The 21,983-nt window shown below is 42.2% G+C and overlaps 1 protein-coding gene across 4 annotated transcripts in view; it reads left to right on the top strand.

Annotated features, from left to right (window-relative positions):
* The first annotated feature begins 316 nt into the window (after window positions 1-316).
* The window catches only part of rprd2a (regulation of nuclear pre-mRNA domain containing 2a), a 24,915-nt gene continuing 3,248 nt past the window's right edge, over window positions 317-21,983 (top strand). For 2 of the 4 annotated variants that reach the window (XR_014602414.1, XR_014602415.1), the window contains exons 1-10: window positions 317-479; window positions 7,483-7,612; window positions 8,331-8,488; window positions 9,490-9,542; window positions 11,895-12,021; window positions 12,712-12,887; window positions 15,242-15,602; window positions 16,580-16,801; window positions 17,482-17,676; window positions 18,585-21,332. Coding sequence is in view for 2 of the 4 variants with exons in the window: in XM_084080230.1 (XP_083936356.1) it covers window positions 386-479; window positions 7,483-7,612; window positions 8,331-8,488; window positions 9,490-9,542; window positions 11,895-12,021; window positions 12,712-12,887; window positions 15,242-15,602; window positions 16,580-16,801; window positions 17,482-17,676; window positions 18,585-20,947 (3,879 nt within the window). In the remaining 2 variants the exon portion in view is untranslated. Of the gene's footprint in view, window positions 480-7,482; window positions 7,613-8,330; window positions 8,489-9,489; window positions 9,543-11,894; window positions 12,022-12,711; window positions 12,888-15,241; window positions 15,603-16,579; window positions 16,802-17,481; window positions 17,677-18,584 lie in introns of all 4 variants that reach the window. The other 2 variants (XM_084080231.1, XM_084080230.1) reach the window with 2 other exon arrangements.

Below are 21,983 nucleotides of genomic sequence, written 5' to 3'. Positions count from 1 at the left end.
TATTATTTAAACCAGTGGTCCTCAAATATTTTCATGAAAATGTTTTCTGCCAGGGGGGATTTGTTGTTAGAATGTTTTAAAAACATTCCAAATATTCCACATTGTATTGCAAGAATATTTGAAAATAGCATAAATACAAGCTTTGTAGCTTGTAGATCGACTATTTTCAAATAGCCGATGCATTATGTTTAAAGTGTTCATTGTGGCCTAAGAAGTTGCTTCTTATGGGCTTGTTTTCCTAGACCTGGTTGCTTATTTCTCTGACAAATTATGGCAACACCGCAGTGCCACAGACCCCAGACAGACTCCAGACATGGCTGCTGCAGGAGCAGGCGGCTCCTTGGAGTCCTCGTTGGACAAGAGGCTTCAAGCCGTTTCAAACACAATGGACTCTATCCAGGGACTGTCGATGTGGTGCATCGAGAACAAGAAGTACCACAGTGCCGTCGTGCGCTGCTGGATGAAATGGCTGAGGAAATGTAAGCCTAGTTACTTCTCATTTCTTATAGCATACGTAGTGCAACGTTAGCTGGCTAGCTGTAGCTCTGGTCCATAGCGTTAGAAGGAGTTCTCCTTAACGCTATGTTACTTTCGAACCGTTAACCGCACACCCGCGGTATTGCAGGCGGCGCAGCCTCTCGTCTGTAGCAAAAAAATAGAAAATACACTTTTGCTACTCACCAATACAAAGACTGTTTTAAGATGTTGAAAGCCTACTCTCCGTAGTGGGAACACTCGGAGCCCCCCACCTCACCTCTAAAACACACCTTTTTGGCCAGAAAATAAACTATTTCCCCGGAAGGAAAACATGTTTTAGTTACTCTAGTGCGCCCCCTACATATCTTATCAATGGTAAAATTCCATTGACCAGATTTCCTTCCGGTGAAATATTACATTTTCTGGCCAAAAGGTGTATTTTTGCCGTGAGGTGGGGGGCTCAGAGTGTTCCCACTAAGGAAAGCAGGCTTTCAGCATCTTAAAACCGTCTTTGTTTTGGTGAGTAGCAAAAGTGTATCTTTTATTTTTTACTACAGACGAGAGGCTGCGCTACCGCGGGTGTGCGGGCAAAGGCTCTAAAGTAACATAGCGTTAAGGAGAACTCCTTCTGAACGATATGGACCAGAGCGAGGTTAGCTGTGACCTCTCGACAAATCGTCATATGACAAAAAATGACACATTTTCAATTGGAGAAGGTGTTGACGTAAGTCAGGTGGCGTTGAGAATAATGTTATTTGGTGCCAGCAACTTTGAAAATACGTCATTTTGAACGACTTGACTAACCATTATTTGCTACTGGGGGCGCTTGTTTTGTTTTCAGGGCTTTGACGAGCGTGCGGGTGTCACTCACTCACTGTCAACCTGTCAACAGTTACTGTTGAACATGTTAAAGCTCCAGGAAATAAGTAACAGTAAGAAGGCTATGAACGGGTAGCAACAGTGGTGGTAAAAGTACTCACATTTTTTACTTTAAGTAAAAGTATCAATACTGCAATGTAGAAATACGTACTCTGTTACAAGTGAAATTCCGGAATAAAAAATGTGCTTGAGTAAAAGGTATTGGTATCAAAATGTGCTTAAAGTTCCAAAAGTAGAAGGTACTCATTATGTAGAAGGTCCCATTTCAAGTTTTCAAATGTATAACATTTTTTAAAATCTTTTGAAAATAGCAGATCTACAAGCTCACAATGCATTGTAGATTGGCTATTTTCAAATAGCCAAAATGTAAATAGGGCTGAAGTTGGTAATGTATGTTTTGTAATGATAATAATCTACAAAGTAGTAGTAGTAACTAGTACTTAGTTACTTTCCACCACTGAAGGCTATGAGCGGGTAGCAAAACGTGCGCTCCCTATCATGGCAATGCTAACTGTTTATGATTTCAACATTCTCCATAGCAACCACTAGTTGGTGAGCTAGTTGTCCACTAAATGGTGGGTTGTGGGGGTGTCTGTCTATCTGGCAGGGGTATCCTGTCTCTGTTCACCAGGGTGGATGGATTGTTAAGACCAGCCTTTTCTGTTCTGGTGGTAGTTTCATGCGATGCTAATAGGCTAGGCTAGCTAGCTGGCTGTGGCTGCAAATGCGCCAACTAGCATGACAGTCAGCTACCAGGCAGTGGTGTTAAGTAACTAAGTACATTTACTCACCGTACACTACTAGAGTACAGTTGTAAGGTGTTTTTTACTTTACTGGGGTAATTCCAATGTTGTATACTTTTACTTCTACTCCACAGTCACTACATCTCAGAGGCAAATATTGTACTTTTACTCCACTATAATTATTTGAAAACTTTAGTTACTAGTTACTTTGTAGATTTTTATTATTATTACAAAGCATACAGTATCCACTTCAGCCCTATATACATTTGAAAATGTATATATTTTTAATACATTTTAGACATATGGTAACTTGTGAAATGGGACATTCTGCATAATGAGTACTTTTATTTTTGGTACCTTGATAACATTACTTTTGTAATTTTACTCAAGTACATTTTGAATGCTGGACTTTTACTTGTAACAGTATTTCTACATTGCAGTATTGATACTTTTACTTAAATGTAGGGTAAGTGATATCTTTTGGTATCTTTTTTTGTTTTTTGTTAAAAAGGTTAAAGGTATGGTAAGTGATTTTCTTTGGTTAAAATAAGTGTTAAATAGCTCTATATTCTGATAGTACTCATTGCTATAGAGTGTTTGTTCAGTAAAAGGAGTCTCCTTGTCTCTCCAGCTCTTTATAAAACAGAAAATGCATTTTCGTTTCAGTTTCATTTCCAATTTTATCCAATCAGGATAGAGAACTCAATCAGGATACAGATTAAACAAGTGAAATTGGAAGTGATGACACTAAGAAATGAGCAGGCGGAACTGGAACACTATAAAAATGAAGCTTAAAAATGGGTACTTTCTCCTGATTGGCTGAGATTTTGACACCTACCGGAAAATGTATTTTCTGTTTATTAAAGAACTGGAGAGACGGGGAAACTCCTGTTCCTGAACAAACACTCTATAGCAATGGTTACCATCAGAATATAGTGCTTTAACCTTTTAACAAAATACTTTTTGTTTTAACCCAAAAATATCACTTACCCTACCTTTTAAAGTACTATATTCTGATAGTAATCATTGCTACTGAGCGTTTGTTCGGTCACCGGGGTCTCTCCAGCTCTTTAGTAAACAGAATATAGTACATTTTCTGGTAGATGTACGTAAGCCAAAATGTAAGCCAAACAGGAGAGAGCACTGAAAATGCATTTTCTGTTTAATAAAGAGCTGGAGAAATATGGGAGACTCCTTTTACTGACCAAACACTCACAAATACTGAACAAATACTATCAGAATATAGAGCTATTTAACACTTATTTTAACCAAGTAAATCACTTACCCTACCTTAAGTAAAACGTGTGTACTTTTTCCACCACTGCTACCAGCAGTTCTTGAGCAGAACTGCATAAGTGTGTGAAGCAGTTTCAAACACACTTCCTAAACAAAACGTAGGCCGAACCAATGAAGGTGGCAAAGAAATGCCATTAATATGTTCTGCCTGAACTACATTTAAATGCTACGCAATGCTACTTGTTGCCTCATTACCTAGTCTGGTTGGTTGCTTCTTACATATTATTGATTCTCGTTCAGCTCTAGCTGTCTGTCATGCAATACTATTATCTGGTGTGGCGGTATTGATGAACTGTTTTGTATGCTATTGATGGAGATTTCACTGCAGGCCCAGATACACTGATCACTGTGCCAATCACCCAATCAATGTTTTTGATCGTGCCTATATGCGTGTCTATAATGCACACAGCTTGATTTTTCAGCGACTGAGATGTCAAATGGGGATCAGATTCGCTTACAGCAAAGCAAAACTCCCTGTACTATTCACTACTATGACATCGAATCAGATCTAAATGAATGTTATTCATATTTAGGCTATGGTAGCCTTTGCACTGTTTCAATTTATATCAAATTCTATAGAGGCTTTGTACATGTGTTTATTTCAGGTTTTCACTGTATATAATCAACAACTGTATATAGTTTGCATCACTACATTGGAAGATAGGACTTGTCTTGCACACTTAATTGAATGCTGCAAACACTTCAACTGGAAGTTTTTTGTCACATGACAATCCTAAATTTAGGTGTAAAGAGTGGGTGAGATTATTTTCTTTACAAGCTTCCACAGATTCTAGAACACAAATTGTATCACAAGAAAATGTAAATTAACATTAAAAAATAAAGAATAACAGAGTTTATTATGCACGAGTGTTGAAGACTTGAACAGTGACAGTCGAAGAGTTTACATGGCTGGAAATGGAATAAAGCTGGATGTTTTTTGAGTATTCACTGAAGTATAAGTCCTTGCTTCCTATTTATGGTTATTTGTGCAAATTGTTTTGGACACAACTGGTTTTAAAATAGACACTGGAGTTCTATCACCTTCAGGAATGAATTGTACACATTTTTAGAGCCATTGAGTTTCTCCTTATTTGTGCAAGTTCAATTTATGTTGCTGAGGTAAACTGGCAGCTGTTGGTTGAGGCAAGGATCATCCAGTTTAAGGGCTATACAACGTCAAATATTGTACTTACTAACCAGAGTTGAGTCTTTAATTCCAAATTCAAACCATACACTTTTTCTGTTTTACTTATCAAATGTAGGCTAATGTTAAGAAATAGAGGAACCGGTGGTAACCTGCAAAGAGGCTAGTAGACTCATTCAGCCATCACTGCCAAATCATTCTCACAATGTTTGGCCAGAAACTGGTGTTCATTTCCTGCCCTGTTTTAATCTCATATTTTGCATACATGCAGTGTTTGTGGTAAAAAAAACGTTGTGAGCGTTCAGTAACTGAATATTTTAATGAAAATGTTGTAAATCTCTCTTGTGGATGTAGAGTCAGACTGCTGCAGAGGCCTATTCAGAGCCATGAGTATTTGATTTTATAGATGGAGTCAGGTTCTGGTCTGGTAGGTTGGTAACTAGAGAGTTACATTTACAGATGGAGGCCGGTTGCGCTGGCTGGTCTGTAACTGGAGTATTTTATAGATGGAGACAGGTTGTGCTGGCTGGTCACAGTAATTGGAGTATTTTAGATGGAGGCAGGTTGTGTTGGCTTGGGGTTGTTGGTTAGGTAACTGGAGTTTGGTGCTCTCTCTCATAACTGTCTGTTTACGTACCATTGATATTGTTTACTATGCTTCATGAGTTATTGGACGGAAGTTATTTTTTAGTTGAATCTATTCTCTACTTTTCCACTGCATGAGCTCGGCTCGACTCTACTTGCCTTTCTGGCAAAAGTTATGGATAGTACCTAGCTAGTAATATATTTGGTTTCACTTTGTCAAGGTTATAAGCGAGCCGAAGTGATACAGAAAGTGGTGTTAAAAACTCAGCAGAGCAGACTACTGATGGTCAGAGATAATAGACCAGATCAGAATGTTTGTAAACAAACGTGTAGACTAGAGCGATATTTCAGGGTAGTATGGACATTTGCACAATATAAAATAAAATGCCCAGAACATTAGCTATGTGTAGTTTGTTAACCTGTTGATATTTAGAAACAAAATTATATATTCAATACTCAATATCGCAAGTGTCTGTTCTTCCAGAAATAAGGTTAATAAATAATACTGCTCCAATGCAACGCTGCTGGCATTGTCTACTCGGAAATATATTTTTGGTTGTGGTGATGTCATGATGTGATGAGTCGGTCTATAGACTATAGTCACTATTAGATCTTGCAAGTCAGGTCTGCTCAACCTTGTCACATCAAGTTTACAGGTCTAAAAAGTAGGTGATATTCTTTGTTGTTTGAAAAGTGGGTGAAATTCTTTGTCGTACAAGTTGGCACTTGTATGACAAAGAATTTATTTGCAGTTATAAGAAAGGTTGAAATAAACAGCGAAAGAAAGAAACAGAAAAACTGCTCTATCAATATGAGCAAGTGAAATATATACGGTGCATGGTATACACATAAGGTGTATCATGGATATCTGAGCCAATAAGTAGGAAACGACACGTTAATCTGCCATGAATGTTTGATTAAACAATTTGTTTGTTGACTGCTTTTGTTTTAGGTTCATATTCAGATAGTCCTGGCTTGTTGTTTTTGTCTGAAATTCACATGCACTTCTTGGCTGGAGTCAGTGGAGTGGTGAAGGAATATTCATGGGTGTCTGTTGCAGGGAGGCAGGTTACCCAACCATGGTCAAAGCTCTGTTTGACAGCTGGAGTAGCTTCTACACTTGGCCAAAACTCAAGAGCTGTCTTCCACCCAGCAGGTGACTTTTCTGCTCTGCTGAGTCTTGAACCTCTGCAAACAATGTAGGAGGAATAATTCAAAGGATGTCTTGGGAGTTTTCTGTGCTGGACAGATACACATGTGGCTTTAGAACACATGGCTGTGTCAGGTGCTGCGTAATACATTAATGTGTCTATTGTACTGTCTTTTGCATTGTAAAAATTGTGATCGTTTGGTGGTCAAGAAAGTAGGGCAGTTCTAATAACTGCCATAGCTTTGTCAATTTTTGATTGTTTTCTTTTTTCGTTAACTTCCAACTGTTCCAAGTCTTGTATCTCCATTCCCAGTACAATTTGCTTACCCTCTTTTTTTCTTTGTGTACTTTGTGTTACAATGAATTACATGTTTGACATGTTTGGACTCTAGGCTGTTTGTTTATATCTGGTTGTTACTGCAGGTGGATTATGTAGTGTTAAGTACAGTTTTCTCAAAGGGATAATATAGGCTTGTCTTGCATGCCTCTTGCTGGACTTTTAGGGTCAACTCAGCTCTCTTATGATGGCTATTGTGACTGAAAACGACTAAAACAGGCACGATAAGAGAGGGAGATGGGAGTTAACTTTTTTTGTAATGTTTTTACAATCCGATATGACAGACAAGCACTTTAGGTTATTCTGGACATACTGTTTTACACCTGTAAACCTGTGATGTGACAATAAAGATTCTGAAATGTTTTAAAAGGAATTTGATCATACATCACTCTGACTATTCCTTTTCCTTTTAACTAGAGTTGCTCTTTATTTAATGCAGCACCTTTACTCAGATTAACAATAATAAGCAGGTTTATTTGTATAGCACCTGTCATACATGCAATGTAGCTCATGGTGCTTTACAATATTGAGAAATACAATATAAACTAAAAGTTGACAAATGAGTAGGAGTAAGATATGTAGCAGCTTTCATTGAACTCTGAGGGAAAATTTGAACTTTTCTCTGACGCTTCTGCAGAGGGGTCAACCATCAATGATGAACCCTATAGGTCAATAAATTTAGGGCACAGACCGCTTGTTGTCTTGCCCCTTAGTGGTCCGGGCGAGACGAAAAAGGCGATAGCCATTGTCTGAAGATGGATTCAAACTGAACATGATGTGGATGTTTACTATCGTGTCCGATCTGAAGGCACTTCGATAGTACCTCCTCTGCCCCCAGTCAAACTTGACATTGCTCTCTTTCTCCTGACAGCTGATGCCTCCCATAGGCTCAACTTATTTTATGTTGCCAACGACATCATTCAGAACTGTAAAAGGAAGGGTGCCGTTGTTTACCGTACAGCCTTCGCTGAGGTGCTGCCTGACGCCTTTCTTCTTATCAGGTGAGTACAACCACATAAAAAAACACTCTTATAAGAAATTTGTCTTTGGACTTTGGTAGCTCACATACAGAGGAGACAGAATAAAGGTACAAATGTATTGGGCTATGTGTGTATGGTCTTAATCAGAGAACAAATAACTGGCTGGAAATGTATTTCCAGGTCAAGTCATCAAACTTAAACAATCTGGATGGAGTGTGCCAAACACATCAGTGTCCATTTAAAACTACAATACATAGGTTTTATGTCCAGTGCCTTGCATTGCAAACTCCCAATAAAAATGGCGGCGCATCTAGTGACCAATAGACTGTTCGCTAAGCTCCCCCACCCACATTTCCGCCACCAAACTCGGACAACTGAGCACTGGTTTGACATGTCTCCCATTCATTTGAAAGGGAATATCATGTAATTTTCACCTAAAATATTTGATCTTGTTTGGAGGCAGAGCTTCAAAATCTATTCCAAATACTGTCTGTCAACAATGCACTGGACAAATGTGTATGCCATACTATTTCAACTTGGTGGTGATTCTCAGTACCAACCGCGGCCAACGCATAGAGAGAGATAAAGAGACTTCTTTGAATTAAGTTTTACTGCACACAATATTTTATATTAAAAATTATATTGTGTTTTCTTTTAAAGGAATGTCTGAATGTCGTTGTTGGCCATTTTTAACAAGCCTTCTTTCTCTTTCTCTCTCTGTCTCTGTCTCTCTCTCCAGTCATGATAGTAATGCAAAGGTATTAAGGTCTGTGGAGAGGATTCTGTCCATCTGGGAGGACAGGAGTGTGTACACAGACAATCTGATCTCTGAGCTCAGAGGCTACCTGGTCAAAGAGGAGTCTCCTCCGGCTCCTACAACACCCGTGGAACAGAAAAGTAAGGGCATCTCAGCTGCTGCTTTCTGTATGTAGCTCTGTGTTCAAAGTACAAGTTTCTCAGCCACTGATCTCAATTGACAATTTAGGCATTTAGCAGACCCTCTTATCCACTTATAAATGTGAATTCAGAGTAAGCAGAGTAAAGGCCAATTTATGCCTTGCACGACAAGTGTCAAACGACTCATCGTATGACAAAAGTGGTGGCAAAATGAGAAAAAAATGTGTCATGGAAAACCTAAACTGACAGTGTCAAATGAATGGTATCAGATGCTTCATAAAATGTTGCGTACTGTGATTGGTTGGGAAGACGAAGTAAGCTCCATTACAATGGAGATGCGTGAGACCCATTTATCTATACTGTAACTGGAGGAGGAACACAAAATCTCTGGCCCTTCATTTCAATGAAAGTTGCTCACCCAGCTCCAACGGACGTACATCCTCCTTCCGGGTTTGGTTATCAGTTTAATGACAATAGAGCATGCACATCACAAACTACCTCCAATGAGTGAGCTTGTGCATTGAGCCACCTGGAGATGGGCCCAAGCTTTCACTACGAGAGCTGGTCGCTAGTTTACTTTTGTTTAAAAAATCCGTGCCAGTCCTGGGGGCTTGGCGAGACCACATTTACATCCTTTTTTACACATTATGACAACATTGTGGTGGGCAAGTTGCAAACCGTATGAATGCTCAAAACCGAGAACGTTGTATGTGCAACATGTAGTGCGACGTGTTGTTCGACAATCGACACTACTTTCAAATCATAAATTGTCCTTAAACGTGAACCCGATAGAAATGAATTGTGTTGTTATAGGTATAGGTTATATATAACAGGTATAGATGTTAATGTGTGAAGAGTGCAGGACAAACAGCAGTGCAATATCAAGACAAAACGTTGAGGGCACAATAAAAACAGCAGAGCTTATTTAACCAGTGTGGATTTTATTGATATTTTTTTTCTTTGATATTAACGTGCCCCCCCCCCCCCTTTCACCTTTTCAGCTCCAGTTGATACCAATGCAGCTCTTAAATCCAAGGTTCTTGCTGAGTTTGTGGTGAGTGAGAAACTAGTTTTAAGTTGTACTTTGACCCCAAACTACCATGCACACCATTGTTATTATTTGCAGCTTGTTAACAATGTTGAGAATGTTGAAATCCAGTCCATAAGTTAACCGCAACATAAAGTGAAAATAGCTGCTATACAGCTCACAACACTTTGCATTGTGATGTGCTGTGAGCTGGTTGATGTGTTATTTTCGTTGTTTTTTTGGGGGCCCAAAATAGGGTTGCCAGGGTTAATGCTACAGTATTAACTGCCATGGTACCATGACTTGTTCCATGTTGTTTAATTGTTTAATAATTCGATTGTTAATAAATAAACTGAGTAATAGTTCCCAATGCAGAAAATGACTTGTCAGATGTTTCAAAATATACATATGTCCAAAGAATATGTTTTGGAGAAAGTTTTAGAAAGCAAATGTAGCTTGAGTGGGTAAAATATATTTGTCCTACAAAAGTACAACAACAAAAAAAAGTACAGTACAAAATGTATCTTCAAGTATATACAGATGAGTGACAAATTAAAGGAAAAACCAAACCAGAGTGTTTTAGTAAGTGGTGGGGTACACCAGAACAGCTTCATTGCACCTTTGGAACTCTACTTGAGGGATGAAATACCATTTTAACAGAATATATTCTCTTTTTTCAACCTAATTCAATTGGGTTGACATCTGGTGACTGCAAAGAACATAGCATTTGATTCACATAATTTGTATACACACCATTCAGTGACACCTTTTTGCCCTGTGGATGGGGGGGGGGGGGGTGGTCATCCCTAGAAGAGACCACTCCCATCAGGATAGACATGTTTCCTCACAGTGTAGGATAAAGGTGATCACTCAGGATAAAACCAGTAACCCTTCCCTCAAGGGGACAAGTGGACACAAACCATGCCAAGAAAAATGCCCTGCACAGCATAACACCCTCACTATAGGGCAGTGGTCTGCAACAGGCCCCCATGGGGCAGAACAGGTCCCACAGCAATAATATCTGGTCCAGAAGGTTATTTTGAGAATATTTTATTTGTATTTTATTTTACAATATTGGACCGACAGTCCCACTTATAGGCTTTATGTACTGTAGCTATAATGTCCAAATAGAGAATCTATCTATTAATATACGTTTATCCATGTTGAGAGTGAATAACGGGCACAGCCAATCAAGCAGCATAATGCAATGTGGCGCTGAACACCATGAAAAATGTGGTGGTCAGCATCTGGTGCTGACCCCTGGCACACAATCAATCCAGCAATAATGTGCCGTTTTACATCTGGAAGTGTGTGTGGGGGGGGGGGGGTAATTATGAGAATAAAAGTGTCTAATGTCAAATCATTATGAGTTGGGCACTGTTGCATGCTTAGTCGACAAAACATGTTTATTATTCACAATAATGAAAAGGAGAATTCAGTTGTAGTGCATGTTTATGCATGTTTATGCACTACAACTGAATCTTTCGAGCCAGACACTGCAAAGGAAGCTCTGAAAATGATCCTCCCCACTTCCATTTCGTCTTTGCAGTCGCGCAAATTTGTCCTACTGTAAATCAAATTAGGCGAAGCATAAATAGCTTGCTGCTTAGCAGAAATGGAAATTCAAAGATAAATTGTAAAGATATTTTAAAATATATTTTCTTGAACGGAAAAAATAAACAGGTGACAACTTCCGGAATTGGCATTCAGGGGGTGTAGTTCCAGACTATATAGCAACTAAACTTGCCTCTCTATGTAGCTTTTGATACAGTTCTTGCTGACACAGTCGGATCAGTGATTACATTCAGATCCTGCATTGACATTCTCAGTCATCTGAGGAAGAGTTGCTCTTCTTTTTTTCCTTACATATCGCAGTAATGACTGAGCATCAAGGTCATTGAATGTGAACTTTAATCCACGATTTCTGACCATATTTTCTGATGTCTACCATAGATTGAAATGCACTTTGGTCACTGTTCTATTGAAGCACTAGCCAGTTGAGCAGTTTTTGTGACTGAAGTACCTGCCATCTGCGCCCCAATAATGAACCCTCTTTCATAGTCAATTAGATCTTTTTCTCTGGTCATCTTGATCCAACATCAATGTTAACTGGGCCTTCTCAGCATTTTTATACATGCCACTGAGGATGTTAATTGTTTTAATGGTATCATGCATTACACTGTGTATGGAAGCATCGCTATTTATGTTAATTCAGGGTTTTCCTTCATTTGTCACCTGTCTGTAGTCTTGGCCATTATTATACATATTTTTTAAATGTATTTGTAAAATACATTTACTCTATCAGTACTGTCTATATGAGTAATGGGTTATCTAACATTGTTAATTGTTATGCTAAGCTGACTGTCCCCTGTGTTGCAGCCCCAGGCACTGGTAGAACAGTTATCCAAGTACAAGAGCTCTCTGGACGAGGTGGAGCTCCGAGAGAAGCAGCTGGCAGCCATGAGGGTGGATGTCTGCAGCACCAGCGCACTCAGGAAACTCAAAGGTACCAGGGTTCAGTCCTCTAATAGCTATTTACCTTCCATCTCTCACTCGGGTCGACAGACACTACATAATGCGTCTTTCTTTGAGATCAACTAATTGTTTTCCCTTTCACGTTCTTTCCCTCTTAACACATCGGGTGCCAGCACTTTTTCATAACAACTTACGTTGGGTGCCAGCATTCTCCCCATTGACTGCGCTTTGCTGTTTAAAGCTCTAGACTCCACGACCAGCAAATCCACGTAAATAAAAGCATCCATTCATGTTGAGCGAGGACCCTGGCTACAGCCTGGAACCATAACATTTCAGTCGCGAGTTACAACGGGGGGGGGGGATCGCGCATCGCGCATGACCGGTTTTCACCACAGGAATCGGATTCGGAGATATAGGCGTTTTAAAGAAGGAAATAGACAGGTGGACGGAAGCCATGTTTTTGTTTCCGGTGATCTATCTGGCCCTTCCTTCTCAAGATCACAATGGGTACTCCCAGGGCTGCTCTAGCCCCGCCCGTGCGGAGAAAAACGAAAAAAACAAAAAGACTAAACTCACGGTCCAGACCGTGAACGGCACCAGAGCACTATGTAAACACACGGTTCAGACCGTGATCGGCACCCGATGTGTTAACTTCCATTCTTTCCATTCTTATTTCCTTCCTTAAATATTTTTTTCTTTTCTCTCTGTCTCTCATATATAGATAAAGCAGGGGGGAAGAAGTTCTCCAAGGACTTTGAAGAAGGAAGCACGAAGCTGCAGGACTTTGTCAAGTTCCTTGACCAACAAAGCAAAGGAGGGCCACCTCTCCTGGAAGCGCTCAACAATGCAGATATCTTCTATGAGATGCAGTATCAGGAAGTCAAGATTGTGGCAAATGTAAGCTGGTCTGCTGCTAACATATTCCTAATCAATTCATCTGTTGATTATTTATTCAATCATTGATTATTTTGACCACTTTAAATGTATTAAAACCCAGAACTAAAAGGGTACAATCGGTAAAGCGGAGATCTCCGGCAGGATGCATACCCTCATCTATCTATAAATTCACAATATCTGTGTGTGACAGTCCCCGGCACAGCTCGGACGCTGTTAGACAGAGTGATCTCAAATTACTATATTATATAGAATTAACACTGGTCCTTGTCAGCAAAAGAGAAAACCCTACATTAAAAACAAAACACCTCTATTACACCATCAAGAATAGTTCATCAGCCTGTTCAAAAAGAAAAGTGCAGTACTCCCTCCTGCACTGATCACAGCATGTTCCCAAGAGGCTAAAGGCCTCTAGATGGTCCACCATTTTATAAAAGGCAAACTCCACCTTCAGGCGTGCTTCCACCAGTCCCTTCATTACTGTGTCTGTCTACACTCCTAGTAGTCAGCCAAGTAGCCATCTTGGCTGACCTAGAAATAATATGTAAATTGAAGAGTGTCTTGGACCAAACATAAACGGTTAATGAGACCCAGAAACCACAAACCAGCAGGCTGAATAACCCCACCAACCTAGAGCGCTCTATAAACAAGTGAGCCACTCATTCAGAAATGAAAAGAAAAAGGACAACCCTCCCAAATGCTAGGAACCAGGTGTGCCTTGTTTTTGTTTGCAGCTATCGCACTGTGTACTATCCTCCACTGTCTGATTTTCAATGGATGGCTTGTGCACGGACCTCTAGCAGCCCTTCGGGGCAGTGTCTAGACCACTAATACAACAACTCTTATTAATTTTATTATATGTAACAAAGACAAGCATTAACCTTTTGGTGAAGTTGTAAATGCCACTAGAAATGTTTACATGGATAGAATAGACCCTTTATTAATCCCAAGGGAAATTTAGGTGCCATAGCAGCACCACAGAAGGCACGAATCACAGATGCTTCTAAGAATAGAGAGATATAAAAGGAGTAATAAGATACAAAAATATGAAATGGAAGACTTAAAGTCTGGCCTGGCCATCTGCACATGCACTTGGGAGTGACCAGGTTAGCATAATGTATGAACCATTAATAGATTTAACTCGAAAAATGTGCTCCTCTGTGCACAGGTCTCCATAATCGGACGCTGCGTTCATGGTTTTTGGAAGCCAATCTTAGCCAGAATGGAATATAACAAATCGGACAGATCCGTTTTGATAACTATAGAGCTAATGTGTACCGATTTGTGTGATGTTTGGACACAATCCGTAGGAGTAACATATGCAAAAATCAGCCTCCTGGTAGTGCTATAACAGGCCGATGTGAAAAATTTGGCCTGCAGGGAGTGTGCGTGCACAGTTTCGGTTCAACGGTGCCGGAGATTCGCTACAGACAGACAGACAGACAGATTGAACGAACAAACGGACGGACGGACAGGGGCGAAAATATAGTCTTGGCCAGGCCCAAGGCAAAAATAGGCATAAGTATCATGTAATAAATCTGCTTTCAATACGGGCATAACGTGCAATGTATTACTGGTAAGATGTGCATACAGACTATGAACGGTGGATATGCTGAGAGGCTATGTGTACAGTAATATACATAAATATGGATCAATATGTACTGTCAAGCTACAGTGAATATACATTTGTGATGAATACACCATCTATCGATGGTGAAACATTTACAGCAGTTAGCCTAAGCAGGCCTCTTGACTATTGTGTACATCACAATATACAATCTATCAAAGCTGAAACATTTAACAGCAGTTGGCCTAAGCAGGCCTCATTATTGTGTACATCCCAGTAGTCCATGAGCAAATGATACATAACTATACCAATTGTTTGATTACTAACATCTAATTAGATAACTGGGGAACTTTGTGTCAACTGGCAGAGATTCACTGTTCCCCATTAAGATTCACTGTTCCTCATTAAGAACTGAGATTTGCCCCTGTTAATGTCTTGGAAACTGCCCTCCAGACCACACATCGACTCTTCCTCTTATGTGTTCCCGACACACTGTCTTTTTACGGCCTGGCTCTCCTCCACGGTCTCCCTTTCAGCTTTCCAACTGTCTGTTTCTCCTGCAATATCAATAGACAAAATACAGATGTGTATCACTATAAACAATATATAAAATACAATTATGTATTTAGATAATGTGCTTACATTACATATAATACAATAGATTCCTGACATTTAAAAAACAACATTCTGTCATTTTCATGTTGAATTCGCATTGGCAGTGACCTAGGTTTGTGACAGGTTGTTTCTGTGTCTGTTTGTTTATTTGTTGTTCACTCTCTCACCTCTCAAGGCGTACCAAACCTTCGCCAACCGGGTCTCCCACCTGAAGAGGAAGCTAGACACCCTGAAGAACCAGTTACCGGACCTGGATGAGTCTCCCATCCCCTCACCATCAGCGGATGCACCATCTCCCACAGGCTCCGAGTCCCCCTTCCGTGGCCTGGTGACATCCCCTCTCCCAGACCCCGATCTAGACGGCTCCGCTATGGACGATTCCGCTATGGACGACGAGGCAGAGCCTCCGGCTCCCAGCCCCCTGTCCTCACCCGGAGGGTCCCCCAAACACATCTTCATGGTCGGAGAGAGCGACAACATAGAGGTGGAGGACATGGAGTTGTCTGAAGATGAGATGGAAAGCAGTGGGATCATTGGTAAGGTGTTGAAGCATTCGGTTAAAGGACCATATCAGTGTTCTTGTTGGTTTTAGACCATTGACTATAAATAATATATAATTTACTGCATGCAATTTTCCAAACAATATAATAGTTTTCGATTTTACATTTGTTCTACTTTCCAGGAAGCATTGGTTTCCATTCATTTTAGCATGGTATGAAAATCAAACAACATATTTAGAAACCTCCAAAAGTAAATTCACAATTTTCATATTTTTAAAATTTTCAATGATAGATCTACAGGCTCTCAAAATGCGTCGATGCGACGTATTATGAGCTTGTAGTATGTATATAGAGTTAAAGTGGTTAAAAGTGTTTAACCCATTTAGACCGGGAGCCCCTATACGTAGCTATACATTTCAATCTGGGAATACCTTTTGGGTCGTTGTTGCTATGTACAGTATAAAGCAACATACATGTTTTGTAATTGTTGAATAAATATTTGTTTTTCATAAAACTTAGGTCAGGATTTAGAAGGCGTTTTTAGAATCGGCCTCAGGTCTAAATGGGTTCAACTGATTTTGATGATATATTTTGCTGGGGACCCCCTGGAACCCCCTCTAGGACCCGGGCGGGTCCTAGAGGGGACCCCATTGTGAGAACCACTGTTCACACTGTACAAATTCCGGACAAATGGTTGCCATGGTGGTCAATAATAAGAACATTTTGTTGAGCATTTACACAAGACAATGGAACAGCAAGTGCTTGCTGCCATGGTAATGACTGAAAGCGATCGTGACGTTGCACAACAGCTGTGAATGACTATTGATGCTGTATTTGTCACGTGTATTTGTCATGTACAGTATCTGCGCAGTAGAATACTTTGCATCTCTGGCCATATTAGAAATCATTAGCACAAATAACCCATACACTCTTACACATGCTTTGTACATTAGTACATATAAAATTACTCAAATGTTTCTACATTTCTCTTCCTGTCAATTTCTCACCTGTAGTTGAGGAGCCTGTTAAAAGCCCTTCCTCCGAAGCGGTGTCAAATCCACTCCCTGTACTGCCTGCAGACACTCGGCCATCCTCAACATCAGAGGCACTTCCTGTCACTAATGCCACAACTTCCTCATCATTTCCTGCTGCTGCTGCTCCTGGCCTGTCCAACATTGACCTGAATAAAATGAATTCCCTCATCAGCAGTTTGACCTCAGCCTTGAAGAACACAGGTGAGTGACAAAGTGTCATTAGGGTTCGGCAATATGAACAAAATCAAATAACACAATATATTTGAAGAAATACCTTGTGACGATAATATATTTTTTCAGATCTATAAGCACGCAATGTGTCGCGATGCAACATGTTTTGAGCTGGAGATCGGCAATCATAATAACAGGACATTTGCATTGCATTCTGTTGTATTGCGACGTATTAGTCACAATTCCCTCCCTAGAGTGCTCTATTCATTCTCCCCCATTAGAAAGTCCTTTCTAATTGTATTTAATGGCGATAAATTCACCAATATTGCACCTCTACGGATAGCTTGGGTCATCCTCTTTGGTTCCTGCCTTTGGTTTCACAAATATCAACTTTTGTCACTATAAGCAAAAATCTAATGTTGAATTCTTCCAAGTGTTCTTTTATTGTGTATTACACCTGATATATTATCGCCAGCTAGATTTGGTGGACTAATAGCACTGGGATGGTACATTGGTATGCGCCATGTTAGTCCACTTTAATTTATACTCCGCCCCATGACGGGTTTGCTTACTGACGAGAACTGATGTTCAAGCTAAGAGCGTCTGAATGGTACGTATTGTCTGAAGATCAGGTATTGTTGGCAAGCAACACCGTTGCGATGATGTATAAATTGAGCTTGAAGTTTAACATGTGTCTCTCTTTTCTCTAGGAGCCTCTGTTGAGACACCTTCTCCAGTTCCTGGCTCCGGCTCCTTGTCAGCACAAACCACAACGTTGCCTCCTGCCTCAGTCCTGCCCAAAGACGCACGCTCTTTAGTCAGCATGCTGTCCAAGGTGGACATGACTCCTGGGGACCTCCTCAGCGCTCTGGCCAAAGCCCACGGTCAAGGCAGTGGAGTACAGGGTGAGATGTTTACACTGGTTATCTCTGTCTTTGATTGTATGAAGAACATTTACTTTACAAGGGATTTAGCTTGGTGAGTGAGGTTGGTGTATTTTAACATGAACAAATAAAGCATTTACTCGTTTAAAATGCAAGACAGTATGGTAGAATCGGAAAAAAATAATTGGCCGGCCGTGATCCTGCATTCCAAAGCTATGGCCGTTTGAATGTGGCTTGTTTTTTGAAAAACAGCATAAAATCAACACAAAGCCGAGAAAAAATTACTTTTGTGAATCCTTTAATAATGGTGTGGCCTCCCTGTCCAGTCTTGGAACTATCAATAGTAAGTAACTATTTCTGCAGTTTGTGAACAAGGCTAAAATGTGTACAAGCTCACAATGCTTTCCCGCGAGACGTTATCTTGTAGATAAGCTATTTCCACAATAAATGAAACAAACTTCATCGTAGAGCACATCATCCGCGTTGGCAAGCTGTGCTGGACAGAATCATTTATCACGTGAAGAAAAATAAGTGATCCCTTCCCCCTTCTCACAAGCCGAGTCCTTACCAGCCCATTCTAGGGAAAAGAATATAGCATCAGGTGATCTAAAAAGGCCAGTGTCTCTGTTTTTACTCGGGGCGTTTCCATAGTTATACTCCTTGTCTTTGTTATAAAGATTTGCCTGCTTCTGCATCTCCCCAGAGAATTGCATCATGACTGTTGGATACATTTCTCCCATGTGCACTAGAAACACTTCAAATCAAACAGTCACAGAATAAAATATGTGATTCCACTACAGTTATCATAAAAGAATATGGTAAAGCTGTTAGAATTAAGAATTGAGGTTTTAACTTGTTTTCTTTCTCCCCTTTTCCCTGTAATGTTTCTCTCTCTGTAACCATTTCCCTCTCTTGTCGTTGTCCCACAGGTCTCAGCTCCTTCCTTACCAATTCAGTTGGAACTGTGTCTTCTGACTCATCCAGTACAGGCAAGCCTCCTCCATCTCTCTCCTCCTCTACTCCTGCATCAGCAGTCTCCAACAGAGACCTGTCTCTCTCTTCCACCACACCTGTTCCCTCTCCACCCATCTCCGCTGCGAGGCACAGTCCCCCAAGAGCGACCCTCCAGGCAGCTGCCCCCCAGGCACCAGCCCCCCATGTGCCTGCCCACCAGGTACCAGCCCCCTTTTCACCGGTCCCCCATGCACCAGCCCGCCAGCCGCCCGTCCCCCACGTGCCAGTCCCCCAGGCATCAGTCCACCAGGCAGCACCTCTCCTGACCTCAAGTGCAGCTTCTGCTCTGCCCCCCCATGCACCAACCCCCCTTGTGCCTGCCCCCCAGGCACCAGCCCGCCAAGCACCAGTCCACCAGGCACCTGCCCCCCGTGCATCAGCCCCCCATGTGCCAGCCTCCCAGGCGCCAGCGCCCCAGGCAGCACCTCTCCTGACCTCAAGTGCAGCTTCTGCTCTGGTCTCGGCTCTGCACAGAGACATGGAGCTCTTGGCCGAACCAGAACCAGAAGCCTTATCACCTTTGCAGAGCCTGGATTCCAAAATCCACAGCTTCCTGCATGGTAATCCCGGTTTCAGTTTTAGCCTGGGCTTTGCCTCTGACGACCTCGCCCTGGGAGGCAGCCCGGTAATTGGCACAGACACCCGGGACGGGACCCCGGTGAGGGATGAAGGCGGGGGCACCCCTACTCAAGACGAGATCATGGACAAGCCAGTTGTGGATGTGTTTGAATCCAGCACCAAGCTGCCGCCAGCCGTGGACGCAGCTGCAAAAACAACTGACAGCAAGTTGTCTCCCTCAATCTACCAGACTAGTGCCTGGCAGGACTCCGCCAATCCACAAAAACACGTTCACGCACAGCCAGGGGCGGCTCAAAATGGGCAAGGCTACCAACCATACCCATATGGTAGCCAGGAGGGGGCGGAGCATGGAACGGCAGCACCTGTTGAATGCTACAAGCAGATTGCAGGACAGGGGGTGGGCCCAACACCAGGGGAGCGAGGCCCTATCAATACAAGCAGTAATGAGAGAGGGATGGGCATGGGAGGTTGGTACAGTGGCAGATACCCAGATGGAAGTGTCCTGCCCCCTAGTGGCTGTAGTGTGGCCACCCCAGGAGGAAGTGATGAACACCAGGCATCACACCTGTACCCTTACCAAGCGGACCAAACTCAGGAACCTCAGGGGTCAGCCTCCCAGCAGGGAGCAGTCACCTCCTCTGGCTTGTTCAAAGGCATCCTCCCCCCTGTCCCCAAGTTACCTCCTCCTCCTCCAGATGGCTTAGAGGCTGTGCCCACCGTGGCTGGCAGTGAGATGGTTCCTCCACAGCGACAAAAGGTGCCCAACCCAGAGATCACGGAGGACACGGGGGTTAGAACAGACAGTGTAATTGGTAGAATGGTGATCCACGACCATCAGCATAAATCGGTGTACCACACAGATGATCCCCCGTATCATGTTGACAACGTTCACCGCCACCCTGACGGAATTCACCGTCCACCTGACGGAATTCTCCGTCCACCTGACGGAATTCTCCGTCCACCTGACGGAATTCTCCGTCCACCTGACGGAATCCTCCGTCCACCTGACGGAATTCAACATCACCCCGATGGAATTCTCCGTCACCCTGACGGAATTCACCATCACCCCGATGGAATTCACCGTCACCCTGACGATATTCACCGTCACCCTGACGGAATTCAACATCACCCAGGCGGAATTCACCGTCACCCTGACGACATTCACCGTCACCCTGACGGAATTCACCGTCACCCTGACGACATTCACCGCCACCCTGACGACATTCACGGTCACCCTGACATCTTCCCTCGCCTAGATGACTTGCGTTACCAAGAAGATCTGAGACGCTACCATGACGACCTTCGGCGCTGTGATGTCCTGCTCCCCCCTGATCATCGCAGACTCCTTGACGACCCTTACTATGGTCCAGATGATCCGTTTTACGGACCCGAGCCTCCCTATGGCCCTGACTCCTATGGACGCAGCCCCTCTCCCCCCCTCTATGCTCATGGGAGAATGCCACCACCACCTCATCATGAAATACGTCATCCCGGCCCGTGGCCCCCTCACCGCCCCCCTCATCCTCCACATCGTCCTCCTCACCCTCGGGGAATGCCACGTGGACCTCCACGTGGACCCCTTCTCCATCCGTTCCATGGGCCAGCTCCACGGCTACAGGGCAAACGACCTCCAAGAGGAGGTGGACCCGGTGGCCCGATGTTCCCCCAAAAAAGACCCTACCTACCCCCACGTTTTTGACTTGACCAGTTGTCACACCCACTTCAAACAAGTCCCTCTGTCATGGTGGCAGGTGTGAGACTTTTCTCTGCAACTGTTAAATTGGCCTTCACATGACAGGCAGACAGGGAGATGTACGGCCAGCGTTTAGATGTGAAATGGAGACGATGGAAGGGGGGGTAAAGACTTCAAGTGGACTTAAAGTCAGCGGGGCTCAGAGCAGTGAGTTGTGCGTGAGAATTTCATGGAGCAGTTGGAAGAAGAGTCTTCAACTTGAACGTCCGTGTGAAGAGCAGCAAAAAAGAAGCTAAGAAGAAAGAAAATGCCACAGATGTAAATGAAAACGGAGCTTCTGAGAAGATTGTCAAGCTGAAGTTTGAAGACCGAAGATAAAAGGAAATAAGAGGTGGATATATACATACATACATATATAATATACATATATACAGTATAATTCACTTTATTTCTTTTTAATTTTTTTCAGTTTTGTTCTAATATAAACCGTTGCTTTATCTAGAATCTAGAATTCTGACTCCCTTTCATATAGCTTCGTGTGCATGATGAGTCATTGTGCATGCAGCTGCGTGAGTATGCTGGGAGTAGAAGATGACGGCAGTTTTCAGTTCAATGCGAATATATTTATTTCATGGGAGGGGATTAACAAATGAATGTAGGTGATGCAATGTTTTTGCTGTTCGCTTTTCAGTAAGAAGTTGTAGCCCCCACTTCCTCTCTCTCTTCCATATCGTAATCCAACAGCTTTTGGTAAAACGACAGCGTGTTAAAATACACTTTGAGGACGTGAGAAGAAGAATCAGTGTATAGAGTTTTATGTTCTTTCCACGTTTTATGTTCTTTGACTTCGATTGTTATATTTGTGAAACTATGCTTCCTTCGCCCACTGCGTTAGTCCTTCGCCAACGAGTTTCACGTCTCGTTTAGTTGTTTGTAGAAATGCTAGCACAAGTCTAGTTAAAGGGAGACAAATAAGTCCTTTGGAGAGAGCTTTTTCTTCTGACTTTTTAAATCGACTCAGAAGAAAGGAGGTCCATTTTCT

This window comes from Gymnoscopelus microlampas (genome assembly GCF_963454915.1).
Source record: "Gymnoscopelus microlampas genome assembly, chromosome: 15".
NCBI classification, from domain to species: domain Eukaryota; kingdom Metazoa; phylum Chordata; class Actinopteri; order Myctophiformes; family Myctophidae; genus Gymnoscopelus; species Gymnoscopelus microlampas.
This window is presented reverse-complemented; position numbering and strand designations above follow the sequence as displayed.